Source organism: Diorhabda sublineata, chromosome X (assembly GCF_026230105.1).
Source record: "Diorhabda sublineata isolate icDioSubl1.1 chromosome X, icDioSubl1.1, whole genome shotgun sequence".
NCBI classification, from domain to species: domain Eukaryota; kingdom Metazoa; phylum Arthropoda; class Insecta; order Coleoptera; family Chrysomelidae; genus Diorhabda; species Diorhabda sublineata.
The window spans coordinates 30,814,416-30,828,463 of record NC_079485.1 but is presented as its reverse complement, the minus strand read 5'-3'; the positions used below and the strand labels follow the sequence as shown (position 1 = coordinate 30,828,463).

General features: G+C 31.1%; 1 protein-coding gene across 2 annotated transcripts; it reads left to right on the top strand.

Moving 5' to 3' along the window:
- Nucleotides 1-1,385: 1,385 nt before the first annotated feature.
- Nucleotides 1,386-14,048, top strand: LOC130451105 (phospholipid scramblase 2). Of its 2 annotated transcripts, XM_056789909.1 has the most exons (7): nucleotides 1,386-1,588; nucleotides 1,645-1,750; nucleotides 1,894-2,064; nucleotides 11,426-11,533; nucleotides 11,659-11,876; nucleotides 12,427-12,753; nucleotides 12,939-14,048. In XM_056789909.1, the coding sequence occupies exons 2-7, from the start codon at nucleotides 1,696-1,698 to the stop codon at nucleotides 12,987-12,989; spliced, it is 930 nt and encodes a 309-aa protein (XP_056645887.1). In that variant the 5' UTR covers nucleotides 1,386-1,588; nucleotides 1,645-1,695; the 3' UTR covers nucleotides 12,990-14,048. The 2 variants fall into 2 exon arrangements, with proteins under 2 accessions (XP_056645887.1, XP_056645888.1); XM_056789910.1 differs by lacking the exons at nucleotides 1,386-1,588; nucleotides 1,645-1,750; nucleotides 1,894-2,064 and adding an exon at nucleotides 4,663-4,769.

Below are 14,048 nucleotides of genomic sequence, written 5' to 3'. Positions count from 1 at the left end.
TATTTTGACTTGCGCATTCCTTTCTTCTTCATTAGTAACAACATCGGTAACTTTATACGGTTCATGATATCTACATTATCAATATAGACGATTCCTTCGTGAACTTCCGATTTATAGTTACAATTCTGACTCCTAGATAGCGACACGAACAATTTCTCAAAATTCATAAACCAAGATTTATAAATTGATGAGAATCTAAAAAAAATTAATGAATTTCCATGAATGAAATGAAAATATCCACATTAATAAATATTTGTGTGTTCTTATTATTACATTCGAATTAAATTATTGATAATTAAAGTAAGTAGTAAGATAATGGCTACCGTGAATAATTTTTAAGTTTAGAGAAATTTCAATTTGAGCTAGATCAACTTAGTGATTGATAATGTAATAATATCCAGAAATAAAGACTGACAGAACTTTTAGAAGAAGTATAGAGAAAATTATAAAAAGCTCACTCTAGTTATCAATGAATCTAAAACTGTATTTATGAAGATGTCCACATCAGAAGATTGTAGGAGAGTGGAAGATTTAATAACAGATAGTAAAACTTTCAAAGGTATCAATAACTTTAAATATCTCGGAGAAAATACAACAAGCCCTGACATACAAGAAAGAATACAGAGTGGTAATAGCGAAGCTGAAGCTCCTGAAGAACAAACTAATAATAAGATGACCAAAGTTAAAAATCTAAAGGACTCTAATAAGACCAATCGTAACTTATGGCAGTAAATGTTGGGTGATGACTAAAAAAAACAAGATTAATATTTGAGAGGAAATTATCAGAAGAATATATGGGGGATTTTTGGACAATCCGAAATAATAGATAAATCGATGAAATACTAGGCAATAAAAACATTCAAACACACACACTCAAAGAATGGAGGATAAGTGTATGCCAAAGAGAATTATGAATGCCAAAAATATAAAGCAGTAGAAGAAGAGGCAGACTCCGTATCATGACGAGTTACAAACAACACCGAGCTGTAGTGCCAATTGGTGAGGTAAGGTACATTAAATTAATAAAATATGTACGATCTTATTATATTCGAATTAAAACTGTTAATGAAGCAATTAATTAATAATGTATATCTGTCGGTTCATGAGATTAGAAAAGTAAGATAATGGCTACTGTAAATGAAATTCTGTTTAGATTGATTTGAATTTTTGATTAAATAATAACACGTCCTTGTATAATGTTGACTTTCTGGATTACGTCGACATCTATTGCTTAGTAATAGTATTAGTTATTTGTCTTGGTTTGTTATTGTCAATTTATAATCAACGTGTGTACATACTACTATCTCATTATTACTGTTAACTATCCTGTTAGTTGGAAAGAAAGGGAAAATTTTCTGTAAACCTGATTGTTTATAGTAGAGGAAGGAGAAATAGATTGAAATTACTCGATCATTGGGTCGCTTTAGTGTTCGCTTGATGTTTTTTTCGGATGACAAGGATTTTTGTCACCAAAATTAACACACTGAACTAAAAATAACTGATTGTTCATCTTTCTGTTAATTTCACGGTGTTTGATTTCTTTGGTAGTTTTGTAGGTTATATTATTATCTAATAAATGAAATTGGCAGTAAGTACTTTATAAATCAAATAATAATCTTCCCAATTTTTATATTTCATTTGTAGATTATAGAGAGGTGGTGAAATTAAAAACAAACTTTTAGCATTTTCTAAATAATGTCTTATCCACCTCCTAACCAACAAGGTGGGATGTACCCGACCCCATATAACAGTAAGACTTTTAATTTTGTAAATAGTGTTATCTTTATGATTTTTAACAATACTCAATAAACAAAGTGCTAGATTAATATTTTCAAATACATTACTATAACAAACTAAAATTAAGGGAAAATAGTTATTTACATTTATTTGTAGGTGGTTATCCTCCAGCCCCTCCACCAGGATATCAAACCCCAAATGCACCAGGTTATCCACCTAATCAAGGTTATGGCCCACCTCCTCAACAAGGCTATCAACCTCCTCCAGGTCAATATCCACCTGGTGCTGGATATGGTCCAATAACAAATCAACCACTTGGGCCACCCGGTATGTAATGCTTTTTAATTCGTTATTCAAATATATTTATAGTTGCCTATATAATAATAAAAAATTTATACTCTGTATCCTACAATTTCATTACCTCATCTTTGTCATACATAATTAGAAGTTGCTCATTGTATACCTTTTGTGACATCATATAGAAAATCTTGTTATTTCTGATGTAATAAATTGTTTTATATTACACATACACTACTGGTTAAAAGTTTTTGCCCACCCTATAGTTTGCGTGATATATAACTAATTTTGGTGCACAATGTTGGTTTCATTTATTTTTCAGGATATTCCAATTATGTGAAGTGGAAGTAGGGCACAGCTTTCTGACTTCTCTGTCCAATTTTCTTCCACAACTCAATCGGGCTAAGCTCCGGCGACGGTGATGGCCGAATCACATTCTTCCTTTACAATTCTTTCAAATTCACAGCTTTGAAGAATTCTTGAGATCGTTCTCAATAAATTTTCTGCTGATCTCCTTTTTTTACCAGGTCTCCAATCATTTTGCCTCCAAAACATCGCCGAGCCCCTTGCCGTGTTTTACAATCGGATACACATGGATCTAACATCTGTTTTTTCTTTGAACATCTCTTAAACCCAAAAACTCAAACTTTACTCTCATTCTATTAAACTAAGGCTCACTCTCCATGTGTCCAATTTTTATGTTCTTTAACGCACTGCAACTATTTATTTTGGTATCTTCAAAGAGGTTTTTTCACTGTCGCACTTCCAAAAAAAAACATTTTGTCACAACTTCTTTTCACTGTAGATGTCCTCAAAGAAAGATCCCTAGATTTATTGAACTGATCTATAATCTCTGAACTCGTGAGTCGACGATAAAGTTTACTGATGAATTCACTATGTTTATCTTCAGCTGTTGTAGTTTTTTTGAGGGCACCCTGAACGTTTTCTCTATCACCAAAGCTCCTGGTGGATGCATATTTTTTTCGTGTTGTAGTCCTCGGTACGTCGAGATATTTCTAATTGGGCAGAAATGGTACAGTTACTTTTGCTCAGACTATGAAGAATTATGATCAATAAACACAATTTCAAAAGATAGTTACTTGGTTTTACCCGTTTTGAAATTTACAAATCTGAATTTGCGAGAACGAAAACAGTTCGTGTACCCACTTCAGAAAAAATGTCTTGATTCAAAAAGTATAAAGCAAAGCACGTTTTTGCGTTTCACAGGTCTAACTGGGACTAAACTACAATCATAAACACCAAAGAAATAATTCACAGTTGAAGTATAATAAACAAATTAGTTATTGGCAAGTTTTAACTTGTCGCACTCGCAATATAAACAACATGCTTTTGTATAAAATAAACAAAAAACGGACACTATTAATGAATGGATTATGTGGTATGTAAAAAGTTTTGACCGGTAGTGTACTTTAGGCCTTAAAATTCTTCAAACCCTTTAGAGATTTCATCAACTAAATGTTCTGTCATTAGTTTTGAGATTTTCCTATAACTCAGTTGCACATTTTCTTCCAAGAAATCAAGTATATTTTGAATATTCTCTTCACTTAACTTTTTGCTACATACTCTTTGTAACAAATACATTATTGTACAATACAACGTCGTAAATCAGGAATCATTGGGAAAGGACTGGTTAGGAACATTTGAATGCATTTATGGTGGCGGCATCTATCGCGTTAACGAGAAATCATATCGCATTACATAATAATGTAAACAGAGGTATGCATAAAATATAATAAAATCGCGTTTAATACTTCAGAAAACCAAATTTCTAAAATAATAATAATTATTATTATTTTATATATATATATATATATATATATATATATATATATATATAATTATTATTATTATTATTAAATACTTTATAAATATATTCTTGATATTATTCTTATGTGTGGTGTCGTCATCTAGTGTCAAATACAGAAGCTAAAAATGACAATAAGAACTAATCAGTCTGGATTTTAGATATTCCGCGTTTTACAAGTCCAGATTTATGATTTTCAACTATTGATTTCATTTCATTGGAAAAATTATGTAAATATCAAGGGCATGGTTTTGAAATGTCCCTGTAGATAAAATTTATACATGCTCCAAATAATTTACTTGATGATTATTAATGTTACTAATAAGCTACCCACAATTTTTACCATATTGAAGGTGACCTATGGGTTAAGTATATTTTCTGTCTTATCATATACTTTGTTTTAAGTAACTGTCGGTTACGGTAGAGGTACATTATAATATAAAACAGTTCGACAAAGGAGAATTTTATTGATAATGTCTTCCAATCAAACAATAATTTCATCAAATATTGAAAGTAAGTTAATAATTTATAATATATCTCTATAAATTGAGCAAAATCAGTATTTTTAAGTATATGCTGTATACCTATTTATGATGATTAAATTCCAGCTATTTGTCTATTAAGTTTAGTGACTAAATGGATTTAGTACAGTATTACAGGATATTCTATTTATCATGAATAACTTTCTCTATCTGCAGATACCATTATCAGGGCCATTAAAAAAACTAATATTTCGTAGTTTGTTTGAAATTATCGACCATGTCCTGCTCTGTCGTGTCAGTATTGTTTTTAGTGCTGAAACTATTAGTGTATGATGTGGTGTTAAATTTTTGTTAGATTTTATAAACCTTGAGAAATGTTTCAGTAGATAATCTTATAAATTATTCACTTTTTTACTGTGCTTTTTTAGGTAATTATCTAGATTAGTTACACTCCTCCGATTTCGTTGAAATTTTAGTACGTTGTCGAGAAAATTACGATGAAAAAGAATATATTTATATATAGGGCGCGAAAACCATCCCTTCAGGTACTTTTTTTTTTCGTTTGAAGAATCAAATAATTTTTTTACAGTGATTGTAATATTTAAATTATTGTGTAAAAAATTGGTCCAAAGTTTTAACTCTTGCCACTTTTGTTATAAATATTTTTCTTGCTGTTATTAGTTGCCCACTCAGTAGCTGCAGTAACTTGAATAATATCGCAATTATGAGGTACATACAATTAACTAATTTGTGTAAATAGATTGAGAACTTTTACAAATCCCCTCGTATTGTCGTAAAATTTACATAACTAACTGATTTGAAGAGTAATGATTATAAGCATTTACTCTAATTAAACAATATCTGTCTCATATATAAATAAACTTATTGTATGAAATATTCAGATAAGAAAATTTGTTAGAAACTTTTGTTTTTAACTTGATGCTCTTATAGAAAGAGAATTCCATTGAATGACTTAAGAAGACAACATTGCTGATAACAAATGTTTATTTCTCTCCAATAATACTTGATAAACATTAAAAATCTTGGATTATTTACTCAGTTCTATTAAAAATGCCCGAACTGAAGGTTGTGTTTAGATTTAAACCACAAAATGTGTTCAAAAGACTGAAGAGGATTTTTAGAAAAAAATCACCAAAGAGCAAGGGATATTTCAAATTCTATACTGAAGAAGAACAGAGGTAAATTCAATTCATTAGAACTTTATATATACTTTTGCTTTAGTATCTATAAGAATGGTTTCAAAATGTAACGTTCGATATTTCCATACATAACAAATCATATTTATTGGCTCACACTTTATGAAGCTGATTCTTCTTTGAAATTTATTTGTTAGATGAATTACTTCAAACAACATTTTTACAAAACTCTGTATATTTTCTCACATTCACAATTTTGTTATAATTCTCGTTGTTGCAATACTCAGTTTTACCAAATCATATAGGGTATTTAAAAAGATATGATCATACCATTTCTATTTCGAAACCGTTACAAAATAAACACTCTGTATAAAAGTAACTAGTGCATTGGTTTTGGGTACTAAAATTTTAAATTAATCGTAATAGCAATAAGAAACAATTGTGTACAGGGTGGACCAAAAAGTGAACTTATTTTTATTTTAAATAGTTATCTATTTTTTAATTTTATTCATTTATAGCCTTTTATTGCAATCGTACCGAACTTCATCTAAATCATAACAAATGTTTGGTCACAAAAAGCCTTTTTTTATTATTCATATCATCTACATATCGAGTAAATAGTCAGTTACTTCAAATAATATTCTTATTGAATGTGAATGCGTCTGAAATCCCAAAAAATGATGATTATAAAATTGATGTTTAAAATCAAATCTTGTATAATAATAATTATTAATAGAACCAGACTTCTATTAACAACTTTCTAAAAGATTTCATTGAAATTATTAATATCAATTATGGTTCAATGAAAATATGTAATATGCCACTTTTATCTTAATTGTTACTCCAATTATGTGGAACATGTAGCAAGTTTGTTAGTTTCTAAATAAAAAAATTATAATTTATTTTATTAGAGTACAAATTGTGAGAATAAAAAATATATTTAATATCTTAACAGAAACATACCATCAATCATTATACAATGTCAAACATAACTTATATTTTTTACATATTTTTTAATTATAATGATGTGACATAAAAAATTTTCTCATACGACGCCTCTTTTCTGAGTGATAGGCATTTAAAGTTGCGGTTTTAATACCTCCCGTAATTATTTTCAATAAATAATTACAATTTATGATAATTTTCTTAGGAATGTTTCTTTACGGCAAACGGTTTCCTTGGTATGTACAACGATCTAAAAATCTATATATCTCCTAATTTTTACCGAGTTGAACAAGGAGTCGCTTTTTGTTTAAAAATCGCTTGAAAAATTCATTTTTGAATTTTTGCTATCTATAGATTGTACAGGTCGTCCTTCAGATAGTATAGAATTATTTATTCCGTTTAAACACCCTACATAGACATACGTAATCATTTATTAAAAATTCATGATGTTCAAGGATATATATATATATATATATATATATATATATATATATATATATATATATTTATATATAAAGCTCTGATTTCGCAACTCATAAACGATGAGTCATATGAAAAAAATTTTTTAAATCAGCATTATTTTCACGTCATCTACTCTCTACTCTCGAAATTGTTGCATCAAGTCTCGGAATACCTTGTATATTGATTTTTCTCCATTAATTGTTGAAAAACCGACTTTTCGGCGTTTGTGTGTATGTATGGATTCGGGGTCTCATATACATTGCGACCCAAAGGATCTATTGTGTCCCCATTTCTTGCTCCAATACTGGAGAACCCAATGTTTACAGCTGTTTCATCAATCCCATTACTTTTAAAAAGTCTAGAATTTGAGATGGCTTCGTCTTATATTCCATACTCATCCAGTTGTAATGCTCTGGAGTTCATTTCGTCCTCTGTGCATCATCTGCTAGGTCTTCAGGTGTTTGTTGAGGTGACAATGCCCCCATAGAACTCCTATTAGCAGATTGTTTTTACTTAGATTGACATATTCAGCAGATCTACTCTGGTTATAGTTTCCCAGAAGAGTGTTTGCCTGCCTCAGCCCTTGTAGGTTGTCCCAATAATTGGTTTTGCTTCTATCTACCTTCTTCTCCAATGCTTTTTCCATTGTTCTGTAGTTGATACCACAGAAGGGTTCGGGTTCCATGAAGGGCTTGCCTGCCCCCGCTTTAGCGAGCTTATCAGCGCTAGCTTAGCTCGTTCAATTTTCCTAGGCAACCCCATGGATTTTATAATATTGGAGCTCGGAGAACAGGATGATGCTCTCCTGTTTGCGATAATTTCTCTCTAGATTGAACTGAACACATTTTTCAATCGGATTTCGGTGTTTACGTGGCCCTTCCAAATTTTCTATAATCACGCTTCACCTTGCAAGTTGCAACTAAACTAAACTGTTAAGAATACACAACTTGGACCTCCTTAAATAATTTTCTCAATTTCTTCTTTCGGTAGATTGCGTTCTTTATATATTTTGAAAGATTTCATCCTTACATATTTATTTGATAATCTAATTTCAGTTTGTTCACAGAAATTCCGGTAATTTTAAAGTATTTCAGCAAAATGTTTATTATTTTATAAACTGTATACAGTTTACTACTTTCCTTATTTTCTTATAGTAAAAATACTTCCTATAAAAAACATGTGTGATTTTATTTGCGGTTTTCTATAGTTTCTAACACATTGTGTAACATTTTAATATAAACAGCGAGATGGGAAACATTATTTATTGTTATTAAAGAAATATTTATATAAATGGGACATCGAACTGTCTACTTATTATTCCCATAAATACGTAAACAAGTTTTAAATAAAATATAATCTGTTTTCTTTTAAAAAACTCGAAATAATTTGATCACTCTTACGATTGAGGATATTATACACAAATTTATGATATTTTATTATTCATCTTCACCCCGTTAATTCATAAATAATAACAACAATAAGAATACTGTTGAAATTTCTTTAATTTCTTATTTCTCAGACCTTTTGATCTGAATGTTCTTGTTTTGGGTTCCTTCCGTTTCAAAATTAGTTTTTTTTGATAGTTTTTAAAAGAAAGATAAAATTTGACGTTATGACTTTTCTTCAAGTCTTTATCAAAATATAAAGAAAAGTCGAAACGTCAAATTTTATCTTTCTTCCAAAAATTATTAAAAATACTAATTTTGAAACAGAAGAGATCTAAAATCAAGAACATTTAGATACATTAATACAGTTAAATATTATTTATAAATACAAATTCTGTAAAATTCTTTCGGTTTCTGTTTAGTAGACCTTTCACTATATTTTTTTGATAAATTTTCTTGTTTTAGGTCAATTTTAATGAATAATAAGCTTTGTATAGAAATAGTTTTGATATTGGCCTCTATCAGAATATTATTTGACATCAACAACCTTATGATATTATATTACTTATCACATAAATGTTAAAATACACTCGTGGGCGAAAAAATCGTCTCAAGTCGCACGCTTACTAGCAAAAAAATCTGTAGCTTCTATTTTTTTTCCTGACTATAGTATCTCAAAACCATCAGTCTCAGCTTAGTAATGAGGTGGTTTAGGTTGATATTGAGTTTTTGTTTGGTAAATAAAAAATTTCAAACGAAAAAGGATCTTAAACATTAAAAACAGGTTATAATTAACAGTTAATAAAATACAAGCTTAAATTCGTCAAAATGATAATTTTCCCCCTTTCCAGGTTCTAATAACAGCTTCCAAACTTTTCTCTTCAGTTCATTCCATAAATGCCGGATAGGATTTAAGTGCGGGCTACGCTACAATTCGACATCCTGTAAATATTGCCGTACGAAACCTACAGTATGTGGACGGGCATTGCCAAAACCAACTCGGTTTTTGCTTCCATTGAAATGGCCACCTAAATAATCCAAAAGCCACGATTTCTTTTATGCAACACTGCGCGAATCTTCCTACATGTTTTCTGTAGATTCGTCCTCTTCTATCGCCACCATGTAGGCACACTCAGCTTTCGTTTGACAACAAAACGGAGCCCCATTGTTCATCAGTCGAAATAACGTGTTTTCTGGTAGACAAGGTGGGCAAGCGAATCGTTAATTTCGGGTCAGTAGCTAATTTTTTTGGCTTAAGGTAAGTTAGCTGGGCTAAGTCTTCTGATTCTCCAGCCACTCCTCGCGTTTCTCTGAGCTCTTGTTGGACTTGAAGACCAGTGGGGGTGGATTTCGCTTGATGTGTTGACAAGCGTACTCAACGACAGTAAACCCTCCTCACTTCTCGCTGATTTTGGTCTTGTCACAATAGGATGACCGTTTGAGCAGCTTTATCATTTGTATCCATTTTTAGGTAGAATTTTTGTTTGTTGTTAACTGAGATGTGTTTTTGCTAGTGACTTGCGATTGCAAGGACTCGATTTTTTTGCTTACGAGTGTAGATTTTATTTCAATCTAAATGATACACTATTCCTATTAAGTCAAAATCTTTATTTATTATCAATTAAAATTACTTTGAAATCAATAAAGTGGAATTTCAAATTTTATTCAAATTGTTTACATCTATTTTACCATTAATAGATTTCGAATTTCTTTCTTATATATTGATAACTTGAAGTTCAACAATTGAGGACAGAATTAATTGTATTTTGATATTTTTCTGATAAGTGATTTATTTATTTTATATATCGGGGTCGTCATTGTCGATAATATTTTGGATTTCCTGTAAAAATACAAGAAAAAAGTGAGTGTTTTATAAAAATACGTTGATCCAGACGGTGCTTAATTACATTTCATTATTGTCTAAATTTGAATAAAAAAATAAAAACAATATTAACGACGTTGCTAAAAATTTTTAGGTGTGAAAATAATTATTTCCTACCTTGTCAATGCAGTATATCTGTCATTTCAAAAATTGGAAAAAATTATACTGTCAAAGAAACTCGACGAATCAATTCCCGCAATTGCAACTCCACCTATTTAGTGTCATTTCGATTGTATACAAGCTGCTATTCAAGGGAGAAATATTCCTATAAAAGATGTTTTGTACATCTAATTGTTCTGCCTCCAGAATATGTAGACCGCTCTAAAATGGGGCTATTTGTCAAGTTGTTAGCACTACTCCTTAGAAATACCCTCTTACTCAAATGGACAAGGCATTCGCTGAGTAGATGCCTCTCTCCCTTTTTTCCAGAATCTACAGTAATTAGGGTGGTTTAGGAGAATGTTATTATGAATCTTTTGAATTGTTTGTATACTGATATGACATCTCTTAAGACTACATTAGGGCTCTGGTCCTAAATATGGAGTCGTTGCCTTTTTTGGTAAGACTGTTCGCTTCTCAATTTCCTGGTATACCCTGGTGGCTTGGTAAGAAATAGTGTAGTCTTGCCGTATATTAAGTTGCTTTAAGCAGCACCCTGGTAATCAATAATCAATAGAGTTGCTTTGGCAACTAGATGCATATATGAGATGTTAATGACCAAAGTAGACCGGCCCCGTAAGCTATAATTTAAAAATACTCAAGCTCTATGAGGGTTAATGGCTAATAAATTTCAATAAAGTATTAATTTTAATGAGTATTTCTGGAGAAAATGTTGGGTGGCCGATCTGATATGTTGGGCCCTAATTTATAAACAAAAAAAACTACATGCTCCATCTGGTCTGCGCTCCTGTATGATGCTGAATTCTGTACAGAACGAATCTTTAAAATCTCCTAGATTGACTATGTATCCAATTGAAATTATTAAAAAATGGATAACTGGGATATAAAATCAGGTATGCTTCATGTTGAAACTCCAAGGAAAGGTCTTAGATAGAAGAAAATTCGTAAGGAGTAAAATCTACTGCTTGAAAAATCTCGAAACAGGATTATTTAGGGCAGTAGTTAGTGAAGTTTGAATAACTTGGACATACTCAGAAGAAGAAGAATTTAATTTCCAATCTTTGTCGCTTATTACATTCCATTATCAACTAAAAAGTAACATTTGGTAATTTTTTCTAAATATTTTCTTACAGGTGGATGGATGAATATGCCTCAAAGCATACCGAATTGTCCACCAGGCTTGGAATATCTTACTATGATTGATCAGTTATTAGTACAGCAAAAAGTTGAAATTCTTGAAGGTATGTTTTGTTAAACTTTAAATATCTTGAAATTCCCACGCCACAGTGCATAATTCAAGTGTTTTGTGTTGTTTTCGACTTTGTCTTTAATTTATTAAAAATATTTCCTTATCGTTTGATTTTAGCACTGACTGGTTTCGAAACACAAAACAAATTCACAGTAAAAAATAGTTTAGGACAAAAAGTTTATTATGCAGTAGAAGACTCTGATTGCTTGACAAGAAATTGCTGTGGTCCGCTCAGACCGTTTGATATGAAAATTTTGGATAATTACAGAAATGAAGTTATCCACCTCCACAGACCATTAGCTTGTGATTCCTGCTGTTTCCCATGTTGCTTACAGGTAAAATAATTTAAAATGAAACTTTCTGTTCAATATTCAACTATATGATAGACAGCGTCTTATATATGTTTTTGTAATAATTCTAGAACATTGTAGAAACTTCTGTTTACTTACAGTCAATGAACATCAAGAACTTTGAATTAGAACTTTCCTATTTAATACTGTAACGTTCCTCGCGTTAAAGGTTCGTAGATAAAATCGTACAAGTTAATTAAACACTTACATTTTCATTACATCATTCAGTACACTAACACTGCACTATGGTATCACTTCAATATTAAATTAACTGCTCTATAGTGAGCTACTGTTTTATATATGCTTCTCCATATAATTTCAGAACATTTTAGAAACGTCTGTTTAGTTACAGTTAATTTTGTTTCCAAAAAATCCAGAACAATAGTTCAACGGTTATCCAATAATAGATAAAGCCACCCACCATCTTTTATAGTTTCCATTATATTAAATTATGACCGACTGTGTACCCTTCACAATATGAAAAAAGCAATATTTGTCTTTCAAATTAATTTTAATGATAAATAATTTTTTTTAGAGTATGGAGGTATCGTCTCCTCCAGGAACAGTTGTAGGTACTGTAGAACAAGAATGGAGCATCTTCTGCCCTTCTTTCGCCATAAAAAACTCCAGTGGTGATACAGTATTAAGAATAGAAGGACCTTTGTGCACTTGGAGTATATGTGGCGATGTTGAATTCAAAATAATGTCGGGAGATGGTGCTGTCCAAGTTGGGAAGATATCAAAGCAATGGTCTGGGTTACTAAGGGAAATGTTTACAGATACTGATTATTTTGGAATAACATTTCCTATGGATTTGGATGTTCGGATGAAAGCTGTTATGTTAGGCGCATGCTTCTTGATTGTAAGTATGGATACTAATGGAATAATAGACCGTAATATAGTTGGTTGTTATTCCAAATCTGGTGGGCTATTGAGAATTTAAAAGTTATCAAATTACAAGGGGGACCTATAATTATAAATTCAATTTAAAATTATATTCATTGTTCATTTTGAAAAATATTATTCTATAGTTTGATATTTTTTCAGGACGCCATGTTCTTCGAAAATACCCAAAAGGATAACTCTGCTGTAATTTAAAATTAATTTATATATGTTGCCAAATGTACGCTTTACAGTGTCTTCATTATATTTTATAAAATATTTTTGAATCCCTCCATTATTAAAATAACAAATATATTGAATATATCATAATATTATAGGACAAATACAAGGTTCATATTTAGTACTAATATCAAAAATTAAAAATAAAATAATTTTTTTAATGGCTGGGGTAGAACTCAGTTCATGAATAGTACGGTAAGGGCTCTGCCAGTGAAGGGACCTTATTTTTCATTAATGTTCTATAGGGAGTTGTCTTTCTCATTAGAGCTCTACTATTAAAGAATTCTCGTGTCTCTTTAGTCGTTGCTATGCTTCTAGATTTTTTCCTTGATGTACATATTCCAAGATCTTTATGGAGAGTATCTTCCCATACCAAGGTGCATTCAGATTCTGGCGATTTTTTTTATTTGAACGGGATATTTCTTCTTCAACTTGCTTAAAAGTGAAAAGCTCCGTCAGTTCTTCTGTTATAAGGGGGGATATAAGCTAGGTATTCCATTATTTCCTGGTCATCTATATCATCATTACCTGTAAAAACTTCAGTAGGGTGTTCTGCAAGTGAATCTACCTTTTCTATGTTTTTCCTTGCCAAGGATCCTGAAGAGGGTATTTGTTTTCGAAAAAAGGGGTTCTTGTTGTATATCAATTATATCCTTGTTTGGACCCCAGTCTGGTGACAGAAGTCAAGAGGGCCAGACTCAGATTGCTAGGCCACTTGGACCGTATGCCTAAGGAGTGGGGATGGGCAAAACGTATCGTCAGAAGCCCGAGGGTCGGCAAACGTTAGTTGTATGATGTTGAAGAGGATCTTCGGGAGCTAGGGGTGAGTGGGAGGATACGCCGAGTGTTGGACTGTGATGACTGGAAGAATGTGGTGGACAAGTCCAAGGCTTTTTGAGGGCCATAGTGCCAGTGGTAGTTGTAGTAGTAGTAGTTTGTTTAAACGCCAAAATAAATGAAGAACAATGTCTCCTTTACCTTTATATATATATATATATATATATATATATATATATATATATATATATATATATA